General features: G+C 38.5%; 2 protein-coding genes and 1 long non-coding RNA gene across 3 annotated transcripts; all 3 read left to right on the top strand.

Annotated features, from left to right (window-relative positions):
• The first annotated feature begins 311 nt into the window (after positions 1–311).
• Positions 312–2035, top strand: LOC122412359 (uncharacterized). The gene is made up of 4 exons (XM_043421829.1): positions 312–900; positions 1171–1452; positions 1533–1888; positions 1997–2035. Exons 1-4 carry the CDS (start codon positions 312–314, stop codon positions 2033–2035), a joined length of 1266 nt encoding a protein of 421 aa, XP_043277764.1.
• A 4521-nt stretch (positions 2036–6556) lies between these two features.
• Positions 6557–15101, top strand: LOC122412401 (fatty acyl-CoA reductase 1-like). The gene is made up of 4 exons (XM_043421878.1): positions 6557–7015; positions 8604–9080; positions 12103–12330; positions 13574–15101. The coding sequence occupies exons 1-4, from the start codon at positions 6831–6833 to the stop codon at positions 13869–13871; spliced, it is 1188 nt and encodes a 395-aa protein (XP_043277813.1). The 5' UTR covers positions 6557–6830; the 3' UTR covers positions 13872–15101.
• A 299-nt stretch (positions 15102–15400) lies between these two features.
• LOC122412071 (uncharacterized) lies at positions 15401–17438 on the top strand. Its single transcript, XR_006261286.1, has 2 exons — positions 15401–16238; positions 16341–17438. It is a non-coding gene; the product is annotated as an uncharacterized lncRNA (long non-coding RNA).
• The last annotated feature ends 251 nt before the right edge of the window (positions 17439–17689 follow it).

The raw sequence follows: 17689 nt of genomic DNA, 5'->3' as shown, positions 1-17689 counted from the left end.
TCTTAAAAAATTTGTATTGTCAAATTTGGCACTAAAGAATATGTTCACCACATTTTATAAAATTCTGAACTTTTTGAAATTTTTTATGCGTTTAGCATGGTTTGGCATGGCAACATTGTATCGCCTGTACCGAAACTCCTTAATCGGTCAAACTGCGTCAAAGAATTTCAATTACGAAAATTCAAAGTGAGGTTAGTCGACTGATTGACAAATGAAACGACGAACAAAGGAAGATCACAAAACGAGGATGATATTATTACAACGGCATTGCTAGCAACAGGATGAGGTTCGTGTATTCTCTATTCATTAGTATGTGTATCGTCGATAAAGTGATTAATCAAAGAACGGATACAGCGGAAGAGTCGGAGACGACAGTACCGAACGAGACCAAGAATATCGAGGTGAACGGTGGAGCTGTCACAGAGCAGGTTATGGAGCCGAATATAACGATAAATAAACCAGGAGAACCGGAAGATGAGGAAAGTGAGGAATCGAACGAGGAGGAAACGACTGATCGCGAGTCGGATGTGAATCGTATGATTCAAGATTTAGCGTATTTTCTGAGAGCTCACAAATTCCAAGATTACGATCGTCGTTACTTCAAGAGCATCAATGAGGCCTCGACTCGTCCTTACGAAGAGTTTCCACGGCCACCATTGAGATCATTGCACTGGGAAGTGCATAAAAACTGTGACCTTGGGTTCCATCATTGTCTTCGTTACGTCGATCGAATTGTCCGAGTTACGAGTCTCCGGAGAGAAGACGACACTTTGACAATTATGAGGACAAATAATTGGGACCTGGAGAAAAATACTCAGCAAATTCTCGTCACTCAGAAGGACTGCCAGATGGCCCAGAGACGGGATAATCTCACAGTTGTTCCTTTCCAAGGACCTATCGGTAAAATTGGCGCAAGAAACTCACTCGGCTATATTTTTTCATTCGTTTTTCTCGCAAGCTCTCTTCCATTTCGTTATCTCTCCTTGAATAATATTTTATTCCGATACGTCTAAGCCTAGGCAGGGAGAAATAAGGTCACGAGATTATTTTCTATGTCGACAGCAAAGACGTTACGTTTGATGAAATTTTAAAGTGTTCACACTCACCCTAAACAACGACGGAATGAACTATGTTCCCAAAATATCAATTCCAAATGTCTCAAATTCCCAGAACGATTTCAATGGAGAACGACAGTCAGCTATTACATGTGTTGGTACACAATGCTTGAAAAACCAGAGCTTGAATTCTTCGGTGACTCATGCTCCAATCACGCTAATTGTTTGGACAATTATGGAGTAGAGAATAGAGATCCAAGGGCCAACGACGATAAACCCTTCGCTTGTGCCTTGTACAGTTTTTGTCCCGATCATTGCTGTCCCATGAAACATTTGTGGTACATGAGAGATTGTTTTCAATCTCCTAGAAATCCTTGTTACGAGGGAAATCGAGTAGGTAAGCATAAAAAAACGTAACTTGATAACTGAACTTTTCGGTCGGCTTTTTCGTAAATATTACGAACAGTTTGTTCCCAGCTAATCGAAAGTGTACGTTGAACCGTGAAGAGAATCAAGATTTCGAATCGCTCATCCGCAATCGTATAAATGTAAGTTGCCATTGTCACGAGAGTGGCTACGAATGGTCATCAAGATATGGAATTTGCGTGGACGTGAACGAGTGTACTCGTAATTTGCATGATTGTAATCTCGAGGATGGCCAAATTTGTATCAACCAGCCAGGAAGTTACGCGTGTGTGTGTGGTGTCGGCACCGTGTACAATTCTGAGACGAAGAACTGTGAGAAAGATCCAATATTCGAGAAGGCATTGAATCCTTTAAGAGGCGACAAGACTCGATCGAAACCGAAAATGAAGAACATATTCGAGTCGATAGTGAGAGCTCTGACTCGATCATCGGCGTTTAAAAAGACCCATAAAAAAAACAGTATTTTTTTGCAATTTATTTTTATTCCTATTTTTATATTCCTGCAATTGTTGTAGCCTAAAAGATTGGGGAATGTTATCCGTTGTTCTTTGTAGAGATTCGATTATATATTTTCAAAGAGAAAATTTTGTCAAATAATCTACAACTTTTTGGGTAATCGCGGCGTTTGATCAAGGTCTGTCTCTGAAAGCTGTTCGAGTAGGAGAAAGAGCTGATATAAAAGCCTTGAAAAGAAGACTGCAGGACAAAATAAAGTCACCGTTCTGAGTTGAAATGATTGAAACGTTGGTTGCGTGTCGTGTTTTAGTTGCTTCCACCCACATAAAAAAGGCCGTATGAATAAAAGAAGATCTCAAACGATATTTAGTCTCGTATCTATTTTTATAACTTGCTCTGTGCGCGTTCGTTTCGCCTTTGCCTTCGGTGGCAAGGCTGTATCAGCGAATGATAACGATGATAAAATATATACAATGATATGAAAAAAATGAGTGTCGCATTAAAAGTACTGGCAGCGGGAAAAGCGGAGCGAAGACCGGCTGCAGGGGAGAAAAGAAAAAAAATGTTGACGCACAGCATCCGCAGCGGCAATTCGAAATTTAATCTTCTTTCGAGGCGCAACGAGAGCCTGATGCTGGTTTTCGCGATTCTGTGTGTTATTCCGCGCCGCGAGAATACTCTTTTCTCTTTCTTTCACTTCTCGCTCTCTCTCTCTCCCCTCCCCCCCCCCCCTTTTCCGCGTTCTCTTTTCCCTCACACTAACTCTATTCTTCTCCCTCATCTCTCGTCTTTTCGTACCGCGAGCGTGCTCCTGCACTATTTCTCTCCCACTCGTTTTCCACCAGAATGGCTTTTCCCTTAACGGTCGTTCTCCACGCTCAGGGAAAAACAATGGTACTCTACATACCAATTGCCGCATTTAGCATAATGGAGAGATAAGAAAGGCTGCTTTCGCGATCCCTTCTGCTTTACCGGTTAGCATTTTCATATATAGTTATATATATATAGACGGATTTATGTGCAAGTCTGCGTGACCGTACATACGTACGATGTAGTATACACATATATAATGGATGCGTATGTATATGAATAGAAGTTGACACTGACAACGAGAGAAAATCATCAGAGGATGAAAACGACCACGAGACGCCGTAAAGTTCTCAAAAAAGTACTTTTGCCTTGAAACTTATTCATGTATTCATTTCATTACATGATATTAAGGAGAACTTAGTTTCTTAATTGGAAAAACGTCTGGAATTAAAAAACAAGGAGCATCTCGTTTTAATTGTTTCCACGGTTTTCATTTAACAGTAACGTTGACTAACAGTGAGCGTTTAACAAATTTTTCCTCTCTCTCTCTCTCTCTCTCTCTCTCTCTCTCTCTCTCTCTCTCCTTGCATTATCTGTATTATCTTTATTGTTATCTTCTCCATTTCCCGTATATAATTTTTATATTATTTTTAATTTTTATTAGTAAATTTCCCTCACTATTGCAAATTAGCCACATATGAAACCTTCTGGGTTCCTTCTTTACTGTATCTCACTTGTACACCTCTTACTCTACTGTATTTGATTTTGGCTCTTTTTATTCATACTGTCATCACGACATCTTTATTCGCTATTCTCAATTATTATTCTCAATTATTTCGTTATTCGCTACAATTATTATTATTATTTTTATTCGCTATTCTAAATTTTTCGCTATTTGTTATACAAACTGAATTTACCTGTTGTATCTACTGTTTTTACCACTTGCCCCAAAGGAAACTAGGGCATAATAAAGCATCACCATCACCATCACCATCTCTCTCTCTCTCTCTCTCTTCATTTCTGTGCAAGTTTTTGAAATAGGAAATCCGACAGTGGAAATGCAAAAGTGTGAATAATTCGAGATTTTTCGGTTTAGGGTTAGCATATATTGGAATGAAAAATAATAAAAGAACTTGGCGAAAAATAAAACGTAAACAAAAGTGCATCGTGCTGGGATTTTTCCATTGACCTCAAGAGATCGAAAAGAGAAGGCCGCGAAAGAAAGGAGACCGTCAAGTTCATCCGGTTGGGAAAGGTTGTGTGGGCTCCCCGTGTGCAGTCCATGTGAATGCCACGGATTATCATTCTGCTTTAAATTTTATGATATCGTGCGGAGCTTTCAACAACCTGTACAAGCCACGAAATTAAAGTCTGGCGTTTTATATCTGCACAAAAATTTACATGTTCCAATAATATGATAAAGTTTACGAATTTTCTCGTAGCTAAATGATAAATGAGTAGAAATAATTTTCTCTGCACACCTCAGTCGAAAGATAACATTTCTGCGCTGTCAAAACTGCACGCGCTTCATTTGTCTCGGCGAGAGCAAAAACTTTTTTCTGCATTCCGAAAGGTTTGACGTAATTATTTTTTTTACTTTTGGCGTTTGACGTTTGAACCGATATTGCTTACGTGTTTTTTGAAAGGTTGTGTCTAGTCATCTGCAAACCGTACGAATAAGGTTATGTTATTCATTCGGAAATATGTTATGGAAATGCCATATTATTTCCAAGCACTATTATCAAAACAGTACAAATTCGAACGAATAACATACATTTATCCTTCCAGATAAAATCAATGTGAAAGCCAAAAATAAAGTGACCAGGCTGATAAAATGAATATAGTCGTTCGGAATAATGATCTATTTTCAGGTTCATAGGAATGCAAATATTCATATTAATTATCTTTTCTAATATCTTGTTTTTTTGATTCCTGCCTCGGCTTCGCCTCGGACATTGTGACGCGCAGTGCAGGAATATCAAACTTTCTGCCCTTGTGGTGTAATAAACTATTCAATGATTCGAAAATAAAAAGTTTATTGCCAATCAACCTGTTACGCACTCTCCATGGGGGCAAAGATCGCTTCAATGCTCAATGAGGAAAACACTCGAATCAGCGAAATATTAATTCATAAAAGCTGAACAAGCAATATTCGTTCTGTCGAAACATCTTTTAAGTCTGATCTCGTTTTTTATTTACGTTACTTTTTCATTTTTTACGTTCGAACAATATTCAAAAAATATATTTTTTTCTGTTAATTGTATTTCTGTAAGAATCCAAAAGTTTATAACGTTCATATTAAGTTTTGAAATTTCATACCAAATCATACATTGCCTGTTCAGGGATACTCCAGCTGGATCTCTATTCCCCTGTTCACTCGATTTCGCCTCATAATACACTGTCAACGTACTTGTTTGTTTAACATGATCGAGTTACGATTACATTGGCCAGTGTGCGGTTATCAAATCGGAGCTCATGTGATCTCCCACTAAGACAATTTCGTCGTTTGCGTAACTGATTTAGTCACCAGAACGATCTCGAAACCTGAACGGTCCACAGAAGGTGGCCACTGACCGACTCTCGTTTACATAAGAATATTTGGTGAGAGGAGGTAAAATAATTCCAGATGAACTGCAACTTACACGATCGTCGAGAAATTTTCGTTTTCATTTCAGAAGATCAGAAGATCAAGAAACGATTGAAATCCATCGTAGTACAGTTCGAATTCTATGACTATAAAAATAACAATAAAACTGAGGGAAAGAATAAATTTCGATCAATTCTTAACTCGTAATTGAACACATTTGCGGGCAACAATTGTTGTAAATGATGGCTACATTAGAATTATTATTTTAGGCCGTTCATGCACGAAACGTCGATTGTCACGCATATCAAATGTTAAAGGATTCGTCTTATTTGTTATTGAGATAAACTTGTTTAAATATGAAAAAAATCGTTCATCTTTTTATTATAAAGAATGAACGCTTCTTACGAAGTTTACGAAAAAGTACACAATAACAATGAAGTATATATTGAAGGTCTGGGAAAAAAAGTTTTACTAGTAATAAAGATATTTACTTATTTCGGCATTTTGTTTTTTCTTGGCTTGGGCCATTCGTGTCATAGCCTTCTGTCTTTCTATTAACACTATTTTCTTGATTAATTTCCCTTTGCGCTCTCTAATGCAATTTTTTACATGAAAAACTATAGGGTTTTCCAAAAACTATATTATTTGAAAAAAGTTATTTAAAATTTCGAATTAATAACTCTGACATTAATTTAAAGTGACAATATCTTCGACTAGGAAGTAAAAATCAACCCAATTTAGTCACCCATAAAATACGATTCTTCGGGCATGATTTACCGCAACACTTTTTTCGTGACCTTCAATTTCACAATATTTTTGAGCTCTTCTCAAGTGCTAAGTGTGTAATAAAATAATATTATAAAAGGATTGCCATCTGTAAATGAGGCAATCACGATTGCTTGAAAAAAGTTTGCTATAGAAAAACAAGATTTACGGAGGACAGGATGTCATCGAAAAATGAAAGTGATGAATCCTCATCATAATCCTCTCACCTTTGTTCTTCACAGATTGCCTCAACCATTTAGAAAATTGCGCTATTGACTGTGAGTGAAAATTAGCGAAGGTCGAATCTCCGAACGAGGTGCAGGTCTCGACGTTCGTATTTGTGCCTTGGAATTATTTTTTGACTGCAGAGTCTTGAAGGAAAAGATGAAAAGGGTGGGGGGTCGACGATTCGAGTCTTGAGCGATCGGTGAATTCGCGGTTAGTCTTGGCATTGCAGGTGATTGGTAAACATCTTAAGGGGACACTCGTGAAAGAAGAAGAAAGAAATATAAGAAGAATCACTTGACATATTAAGAGAAAGAAAAAGAAAAAAATAATAAAGAAAAAAATAAATAAATAAAGAAAAAAAAGTCTTAGCAGAAAGCTCAATTTGTGAAGCTGAACGATTATTGAAAAAGTAAAACGTGCAAAAAGTGAGAGTCACACGCGTTCACGATATTAAAAGTAGTGCTGCACATTATCTTGTTTAACATCGAAGTCAGTCAGTGACCATGTCTGTGGGGGAATGGTTTAGCAATCATGAGATCATTCTGACAGGAGTGACCAGCGATTTAGGACGAGCCTTGCTAGAAAAACTACTCCGAGCTTTTCCAAATGTTAAAATTAATGCTGTGCTGCGATCTCGAAATGGTCTCAACAAGGACGACAGAATGAAGAGTATTTTGTCATCACCTGGGTATGGTTTTTATAAACAAACGTATGAAATGAGAGGCGTTTATATACTTTAATTTTTCATTCGCACTTTCCACCCCTTAATTTGTTTAAAACTTTTGTTTCTCTTACGAGATCAGCCACACTTTGGTATCACCTTCCATCCGAAGAAATTTGTTTGCAAAACACCATGAAACATTCCAAAACCAATGCCACAGTCCATTTAAATTTTTTTTTGTTGACAATGCTAGATCGAAAGATTCCACGGAACGTCGATTAAAAATAGAACGATCGAGGTCTCGCAGCCACAGTTTTTTAATGACACTAAGCTTCATATTTTGTTGCAAAAAAGACTTGATTTAAAAAATTCTGTAATTAATCAACGTGAAAGCTATTCGAGATATACATTTGTCGATGAAAATACATTTTCTAGGAAAATGCTTTTCTTGTGTAAATCCGTCCTCGGGGGAGTCGGAGCTTACATCTTCGGCGTCTAGGATTTCATAGATTTTTCTCGGATGTCCTTAAAACTTGCAGAGGCCATTGGGCAGATATGTACTTCAAGAAAATATAAAATCCAAAAATGAATTTTCGTAACGCATACGAGGAGCTTTAAGAGAACATATTCGTGGATATGTATTTTTCAGATTTTGTGGTCCATTGCTCAGAGGAATTGAAAGATAATAAAACGCAAAATTTAATGCCCTCGGCGTCGTTTCAGCACTCAGAACCCGAGGAGAGCGAGTTTTACTGATATTATTTTTATTATACTTTCCCAAAGTAATTCATTTTTAGAAGGCTATTCTGTATCGGAAACAATAACGCTCAAGGGGTTGTAAACGATTGACGAAGCGTTCGCGATGCTTTTGTAGCTGTACTCGTCGCGAGTATGCATCTTCGTTCTCCATTCGACCTATTATACTATACACACACAAATATCCATAAATGTGTGAGCGGGTAAGCACGTGAGCACGAACCATACTCATGCGCACGATTTCTCCAACAATTTCTGAGTATATGTTCACGATTTTTCCGAAACTATAATACGTGATTCAGGGCACCGAGTTTCCATATAAAAACCGATGGGAAAAATTCGCGTGAAAATTTATCTGGCTCTGGAATAACACGCGAGTTACCGCTACGTACCGTATTAAGGTTTCTTCATTCGAAAAAAATCGATCTTCCTTGATTACATGGCGCTCTGCCAGAATTGAACTACGAGCCCCGAGCTCTCGAGTGGACACGGTTGAAACATAATGTTTTTTCAAATCTTCCTCCGAGACGAAATGATTTCTTTTTCCAAACAACATTTTACCACGCCATTTAATATTCGTGGATGAAACATTTGTTTTCAAACCTTGCTCGGAGAGAGAATCAATTTTCTTTCCGTACGATATTTTTCTACACGAATTCATATCCATGAATGTAAACAATGTTTCCTCATCCATAAGCACACGTTCTTCAGTTTTTTACGACTAAAAACGTGAAAAAATGATGGAATTATAAAAATTCACAGAAATAATGAAAAATCAATGAAAACGGTCGTCAACGTTTCATCAACCTCGAATACCGAAAAATATCAATCCCTTGATGCAATTCATTCCGAAAAACAGGTACGAGAGATTGCGACAAGAGGATCCAAGCGCGATAACTCGAGTTAAAGGATTGGAGGGAAATTTACTGTACGAGGATATCGGTCTCAGCGATGACGATGTTTCAAGGTTAAAAAACGTCGCAGTTCTATTTCATCCGGCAGGTCCCGACGGAGAAGTCCTCGAGTTTTGCCAACGTTTGCCCAACTTGCGGGCGATCGTTTCTGTATCGTCGTTGTTCAAACAAAAAGGATCAATTATGGAAACACATCAGAATGGAAAAAACTCCGATGTACCGTTGGTGGTTCTGAGAGTCCCATTTTTAGGCCCCGCTTACAAGGAACCGATTCCAGGATTCGTCCAAGTTTTGAAAGGACCAACAGCACTTATGATTGGCGCAGGTTATGCCTATGGAAAATCGGATCTTCCGGCTGAAGTTTTTCCGATTGATCTCGTTGTAAACACGATGATCGTTGCTGCCTGGGAGAGAGGACTTAGGTGAGTTTTTATTTTCTTTCACTCATTTGACGAATCGATTTGTGAATTTTATTAAAAAATAATTTCAATAATTTTTTGTTTTTGCAAACTTTTTTTTTACAATTTTCAGGAGATTATGTGATGACTAATTTTAATTGAATCAGCGATCAATTTCATCAAATTTCAATCAAAAGCTAACAAGCCTTTGAACACGAGTAAAATGAAATCAGCCAGTCACAATGGTCCAAGCGCCGTTTGACTCGAAGCTTCGCGATGAGATGACAGTTTCGTCCAGGCTCGCGAAAAATAACACTCCGCACTCTTTATTTTTTCACTTTCTTATGGCGAGGAAGAGGAAGCAAATAGAATGATTCTCCCTTTTAGATACGAAGTAATCGATTGTTGGAAAAATCGCTTCTCAAACAAATTTACGTTCGCTTCGGTCACTCACCGAGAGTGAAAGTTACCCAACTCAAAGTGCTCGTAACATGTACGCATTTGCTGTTGCATTTGTAGACGAGTCATAAAATACATTGCCGATTTAGTCAATGGTCGCAATTATCTGTTACTTCAGCATCGTAAGAAACACGGATACAGTGAAAACGTGAAATAAAACTTTGTATGTGCGGCTCGATAAACATCGCAAGTATGTTGCTCAAGTGTTATTTTCCATTCGGCCGCATATTTTCCAAATCAGATTATAAGTACTCTGGATACTTGGTAAATGGAAAAGTACAAAGTTCTAATGCAGAGAATGAGAGTTTCTAATGACAGAAGTTTCTTATGAATAAAATTGAAGTATTTTGTTTATTTGTGATTTTAGTTAAAGATTTAAAAAAATATGGGACATATTCTGTTACGCCTTGGGTATCTGCGATTGAAAAAAATTACTCCTCAAAGTCTTTTTCTATCTATAAAAAAATAACAACTTTTGGCGGATGTATGGAAATCTTGATTTAGTGAAATTATTAAACTTAAAGAGTCAGCAGCATTTTTTTCATTTATAAAATCGCATCGTGGCCCGTTGAGAGATTCGCGAATGTTTGAAGCAAGCCATCAATCATCGTTGCGTCACTTGAGACTTTGTGCTGCAACACCCTCGATAAAAGAATAGGAAACGTCGTCCTAAATTATTTACAATCCACCGTGACTGCTGCGAGTCGTAAATATAATTGCGAAGTATTTTGCGACGAGCGCCAATTTTTAAACGTTACTTTGAGTTATCGGTGAAAGCGATCATAAAAGTTGAGGTTAGTAGGAAGATTAATCGCTCGCAGCATAAATCGTTGAAGCTAAAATGGAAAACAGAGAATTCGATTAGAAAAATGAAACAATAAATATGAATTGATAAAACAAGCAATGCACGATTATCCACGTGTAAAATCTTCACGACTCCCTCTTTGAATCTCTTTTATTGAGTATCAATGATTGTCATTGAAGTGTCAATCACGTATTTTTTATCATTCGCTGGGAAAAAATTCTGGAGCAATACATTGGAATGGCAGACTCTGCAGGTGAATTGCAAGCGTATTTTTTTCCGTCCAGATTCAACTGGAGTACAGAGAAAAAAGAGAGCGAGATAGGAAGGAAAAGGTAAAAATCCTTCTGCAACAAAGATCCAGGCAGTTTTATTGGTAGAACGAAAAGCCTTATTTACCGGTCTTAACGTACGTCTCTGGGGGCTTTTCTCGAACCCGCACTATTTTCGCCTCACTGGACTGCTGGAATAAACCGATTGCATCTACCTCCCCGAAACGAACGATACTTATTTTTTTGCTCTGTCGCAATTGTTCCTTCTGGCTCTCGCTCACTTCTTACCTCTTCTACTTTCCTCTCAGCTCAAAGATAATCGAAGTTCACAAAAAATAAATGTCGAACCCATTCAACACAAGAACAGATATGAATGTATACGTGTGTTATACAACGTTGCTCAAAAGTTTCGAAACCCTAATTCAGGATGTTTTCGAAACTCCGGTGTCCTTTTACTAATCACTTATTAATGGAAAGATTAATGAATTTCATAAACTGTGAAACACGAGATCCAACGAACAAATTTTTTCGTTTCGACCTTAATTATTTTGGGTCAAGAATAGGCAAGCTCAAATTTGGAAAGAAACTGGATCAGCGTCAGCGATAAATGAATCGAGAATAATTTGCCTCGTTGCTTTTGTCGATCGGATACTTCAATAAAAATAGCCAAGTGGAAATGCTGGTGTGAGATATTGAGCCATCGATCATCAGCACCGTTCATCTTTCTTGCGAGCTTTTCAAATTTTTGTGCAAGGCTGTATACCGTGTTCGTCCGAATGTGTACCAACGGTGTGCCAAACTATATCCTGCTACAGGTTCATTTTTCTTCGATAGCACGGAGTCCGTAATTTCCGTCTCAGTGGTGATCGCAGATGTGAAGGACGATCGCAGTGTATAAACTTCTGTTAACAGCTATAGTTGCGCTTGAGCCTTATGAGTTCGACTCGGTCAACAATATCAAAAAATAATATCCGCACGAAATGATCCAGGGCTTGACTTGATTGTAAGAAGACCTTTCACTACTTGCCCCACAGATTTCTGAGCCAACTTTCGTTGGCCTGTGTTGTACGTTGTTCGACCTCATGTTCGGGGTGACTGATTCAGAATCGACTGAGATTTTTCGAGACGCTATTTCATTCGAAACTTCTTATCCGAATTAAGATCGAGTATGAAATGATTTGTCATTATTGTTACACGTCCGAAACATTTTTGTTGCATTTCTCGAATAATTCACGGTTTGTCGGGTTCCATAAAACTTCTATCTAAAAATTTGATTTTATATGTTAGGAATGATAATGCCAGTGGGCATAGAACGAAGAAACAGTATCGTGAAAAATATTTTGCTTTCGTTTGAAATATCTTTTTTACACAGAATGAAAATCATAAAAAGGTATTTTAGTGTGATATTTTTCACGAGATTTTCTTGGTGAAATTTAGTCTTATCTCTTGCATGATCGGCGTCGATCAAAATCGTCATGTACATGTGTTTTATAGTCGTTTTTAAACTTTACAGAAGTCGGTCGGACGAGCCAACGGTGTACAATGCTTTGAGTCTCGGTTGCACCTGGGCCGAACTGATCGAAAAGGGCAACCTGGCAAATCGTAAATTCTCCTATCCGACATTCGGGGTTAGGGGTATGACTTCGGTAGGTTTTTTGCATTGGATAGTCGTCTTGTTCATGGAATGGATGCCCTCGGCTGCTTGTGACGCGATTCTTTCGGTTTTCGGTGCAAAACCAAGGTAACCAACATTCCTGTGTATATACATAGTTGTCTGTAGATCAAAAAGTTTATTATACATCTACAGAGCGAAGGCGGTAAAAGATTTTGTTGCGATCGTAAAAAGAAAAAGGACAGAAAGTAGAATATTCCAAGTCTACCGAAAACCTGCACCAGAGCATTCGTTCGCATGCAAGATTCATCGCTCATAAAAGTCTCGAATCAAATACAGAGTATCGGTTCGACGCAATGCCAAAGAATCGAACGATTACAGACACACGAGTGAATCGAAAACCCAATCGAATACCAAAATGCTAACTCGACCGTTGCAATTTGTTAATTGAATTTCTGCCAATCCGAGTTTTCCGTACAAATTCATTGCAGCCACAACGCCATCGACGATGGAACTGCGTTGGTTCATTCACCTCACTTCTGACCAACATGGGGCTGTATTAATGTCAGTTGAATGTCATACCAGTCACCACTTCACAAATTATGGGGACTGTAAGAAAAAATACGAAACTGAACGAGCAAAAAATTTATATTCTTCGCCGTCTCTTTGTTGCTAATATATCTGAGCCAATCAGATCTCTTTTACTGTGAGTGACGCGCATAGAGACAAAAAAAGTCGTGCCACTTTCGTGTCATGACCGTACAGGGGCATTTGAAAAACAACATATTTCTATTGCGTCGATTCGATCCTTCGTGCTGAGACTTTAAAACAAATCTATGAAAATATTTTTCCAACAAGAAGATGGCACGAAATCTCACTTTCACTCCACTGCAAAGAGGTTAACCTTGACTCAGTCTGTTGAGGTGCAAAACGATTAATTCCTTAGACAAATACTTCCACAAATGCCTTTCTACGTGGAAAATAAAGTGGTTTCTAATCACTCGCATCTCTTCCTGCGTCGCGCACCATTTGGCGTCCTAATAGACCTTTTGTTCCGATTTGAAAATGCTTTAAATTTTCTCGAGCCCCAGGCTTTTGGGTTTAAACATTGACTGGGCCGGCAACTAATTCAAGTTTCCACAAAGCAACGTTGATTCGCCATTTGGATCATGACTAAAGTTCTATCCCGTGGTATTCTTTTTGGCGTTGGGAAACTTCATATCAGGACGAATTTGCAGCGAGCGTTTGTTGTTTCCAAAGAAAACCAATGACTGTTTTCCGTAACAATGATAAACTTGTGAGATAAAAAAAAAGTAGTTGAGGAAGAAAAAAATGACAGTGAAATAACAAGACAATTTTTCCCCCTGCCCAGATGCGTGGCCGAACACGAAAAAGTACGTAAAGCTCTGGGATCGCTTGAGCCAATCGCTTCGAGATCGTGGTCCGTCGAGAGGAAACGTATTTACCAGCTGCAAGAACGCCTGACACTCCAAGATAAAGACGCGTACCCTATTTCTTCCGAAATCGATCTCGAATCTTACGCTCTTTGCGCAGCGGCATCGGCGCGAAAATATTGCGTCAACGAAGACAGTATAAAAATAGTGAAAAATTTCAAACTTTTGTTCGTCGCTCTCTTTGTCATTCTGGTACTGTACTATTTTTTCAAGTAAAACGAGATTGTGCTTCTGTCTACGTTAGCTCAGCTCTTTTATTGAAAAGTGTAATGATTAAGGCTGTAAATAATGTTGGGGATCGAACGTATAAATTGTTTTCGTTTTCATTCTTCAATTAACTCTCGGCCACGACATGGAACTCCGAGTCTAGCGTCAATCGTTTATGTTCGCAAATAAATGTTGATTTTTCACATTTTATTGGAAAATAGTCGTTAAGTCAATTAAAGTAGGATGGACCCAATTAAAACGAATCTTTGAACCTGATCGTCGGTCATTAATAATTGCCGGCGAAATGCCGGGCTAATCAATTTCTCGTTTCTACAGCGCCGCATTTTTATTTCTCTTTTTCGTTGTTTTATTGAGACTCGATAAAAGAGAAAGGTAGGTCGAAACAGTGGCCAGTCTGTTGCCTCTCTCGTTCGATTAACTGTGCACACAATACAGAGAACGACTTTCTCCGGTGCAAAGATGGCTTATGAAATTCGCAATACATCTTCTCCGTATGTACCGAAGCGGAAAAATGTTGGGAGCTTTGTTTTTTTTTTCGAAACAGATGGAAAATACGACACAAATTGGTAAAGTTTAGCCACAACAAGAAGAAAACAAAAGGTCCATATATTCGTAGAAAAGCCCATCTCACCTGGAAACTTTTTAAAGCGTGTAGGTCGTGGGATGTGTGATGTGTGAAGGACGCAAAAAAAGGACTGAAATAAACGAGTGTTTTATAGCACGGAAATTGCGCGAGATCGAACATTAAATGTCGCGCGATTGGATGAGCGGAACTCATAAACTCGATAACATTGAACTAATTAGAATTAATCTACCGATTCGCACTTTGTGATCACTGTTATAAAATTTTTAATTGAGCCATTACGCCGGGAGCTTGACATTCGAAAAACAATCGTCCTCGATCACTTATAATGAAGGAATAAAATGTAAATATGAAATGCCATGAAAGCTACTGTGCGCGGAATCCCATAATTTTTTAGGTAATTTTCCATTCGACTATTTCAAATTTATTGAATGTTCGTTATTTATCGTTGTAATAGGGAAAATTGTACAATAAAAAGGAAACGAATTTCGGTTCTCCATACAAAGTGAATTTAGTGTTTAGTAGAATTACTCAGTTTGAGGTTTGAAAAATTTGATCCACTCTACTACGACATTTCATGATTTGTGCATGTTTTGAATAATTATTAATAAATATTTTCACTACATTTTCATGAATTCACAAAACAATTGAATCAAAAAAGAATTTTCGAAATAATGTACCCGAACCCACAAAAAAACAGCAAAATGATTTCGCATTACTTTTATTTTGGCCTCATGGTCTGTCAGAGTCAACGTTTACGATGTCTCAAAGATGGTTGAATCAAACAAATGCTTCTGTTCAATTCTCCAGTGTGGAGACTCCAAACAAATTGAATTTTCGACTGGGAACATATTCGTGAATCATCCTTGAAAATGCTTTCGGAACAAGCCTATTTCCACAAGACAAATTTTCCAAGTCCTTGGATTATCGAACGAGGTCAACGATCGGAGTTCTCTTTGAAGTTAAAAGCGCACTCGTCCATCGTTTTTCGCGCCGTGCGCGCAGTCACGATTAAATGCTAGTCGGAGTGAAAAAAAATCTCGAGTCGTTCGAGCGAAAGTAGAGAAGGTCGTTAAGTTCATCCGGAGGAGTGTGGGCGTGTTTTTTTTTTCACTTTTAGCATCACCGTTGATCTGCTATGCTGGCTGCTATTGCTACGTTCCAGCTGGGCCACTCTCCAGAGTGTTGTAGCAAACGCAGCAGGCTTCCACCTTTAACACCTCGCTTGCTCACTTCAACTTCTATATACGTATGCATCGATCTCACCAGTCGAACGACACAGAAGCGAAACTTGCTCGCTGCACATTCTGACGGAGTATCCGTGCTGTGTTTGGCACGGCTCGTTAGACGAACCCGCAGAGACTGCACTTTTTTCTTCCTCGCCCTTTGACATTCGCGCATTTTTTATCTAAAACTATTCTTAAACTGTCGATTTTGCACTTTGAGTGTGAACTTGTTGCGACGAAAGTGATTGCTAGTTTTTTATTACGAAGAGTCGAGCTTTACCTATTGAAAATAAATTGTTTTTATGTATCGCAAGGTGCTAATTAATCTTCGTGCGTGCACATGAATCGTGTCGATCGTGCAGGTTGAGCGCGAACTTGTCGTGAATGAAAGTGACTCTTTCAATAACGGTCCGTTCTTTCCAACCAGAAAAGGTGAGACCTACTCCAGGCAAATCTTTCGAAATGTGGTAACTTGGCAATTATCTTTAGTGGAATCGTTCGTGGAGAACATTTGGGAAACACAATCGAGTGTAAATTGGACCTCGCGTAAGTATAGGATTCCGTATTTGGTCGCACCGAGGTTGGATAAATGTGAGCAATGAATTTCGGAATGTCAATTCATGAGTTACAACGACACTTGGTTTACAGTCGCAAAGCAGAAGCTGCATGAGTTGAGCGTCGTTGGCAGACGAGTTCCGGGCCAATACTTGATGAAATTTGAAAAATAATTCGTTGAATCTCAAAAAGAGCTGAGTGAGTTTACAATTGTGAAGTCGACCGAAAAGTCGTTTCAGAAGCAAAACGAAGTCTCGACTTTCTCGGACGAAGCAAAGAATAATTTCGAAAGGAAAAAAAGAAATTTGAAGAGGTGACCGGGGAAGAGAATCGCGAAGAGAACGAGAGGCAATGATGGGTAGGAAACGGTCGAAGTGGAAAATTGGGTTCTAGCGAACACTGCACTTCGGTACGAAGGTCAACAGCGAAGTTCTCCTTTCGATCTCTCTTAAGCAGTTCCCAATGGTTGTTGGGAGAGAGTTGAGCTCGAGGGAAAAGCGTGAAAATGAAGAAAAGGAAGATCGAGGGTGGAAAGAGCCATGGGGTGAGAGTACAACTGTTGCTAAGCTCGAACAACTTCAGCCAACTGTGCACCACAGCCAAGGAAACAACTGGCAGCAGTTGCGCCGACCTCCGGGCCACCCTGCACTAGCAGAATAGTTATTATAACTCCATGGACAATCTTACATCTCCATCGAGCATAACAAACACGGCTTACGATGCTGTATTTTAGTCATGTGTACATTTTAATGTACGCAGTAAACTTGGCGAAAAGTAACAAAACTTTCGACTTGGACTCATTGGAATTCCAGCAAAACGAAGTAAACACTGTAACTGATATTTTTTACATTGATTCTAAGAATTTTGTGGGTACCGTTTTATCAAAAATTCATTTAAAAAATGAGAAGAGAATCTGAGGAAAAAGGAATCGTTGTGAAATCAGAGTCTCTAGTAAGCAGCTTCAATGCTCCCTCCAATTTTTTTCCTCCCAATAATTAGTGATAACAAAAAATATTATACTCGGGCTCTGATAAAAAAAACAGCAACTCTTTTCCAGACATATTTCATTCGAAGTAATTTTAATTGACTGTGTGGCTTTGCTCACGTTAAAGAAATATTCGAAATTGATAATGATCATTCCGGCATCTCAAATTCAGTATTTTCAATAAATTATGTTATCTTTAAAAAGAACGATCGATATTTTCCTCCCATATCGAACCAACCCCTTCAGTCCTATTTCCCGAAATTCTCAAACCCCGAAGGCAGAGAAAGGGGAGATAAAAGGAATAACGGTTGCCTAGGGTTCTGTGATTGTACTAAACCTTCAACTTCAGGTACTGAAGATGAAAGCTGTAGGTTATAACGTAATGCGGTGGATATCTGGTACATATAAACATATTCGAGTTTATATAAAGCGCACGAATGCTCGAAGGAATTGCAAA

Source organism: Venturia canescens, chromosome 6 (assembly GCF_019457755.1).
Source record: "Venturia canescens isolate UGA chromosome 6, ASM1945775v1, whole genome shotgun sequence".
Classification (NCBI taxonomy): Eukaryota; Metazoa; Arthropoda; class Insecta; order Hymenoptera; family Ichneumonidae; genus Venturia; species Venturia canescens.
Note: the sequence above shows the minus strand (reverse complement) of the source record. Positions and strands in the feature narration are given on the sequence as shown.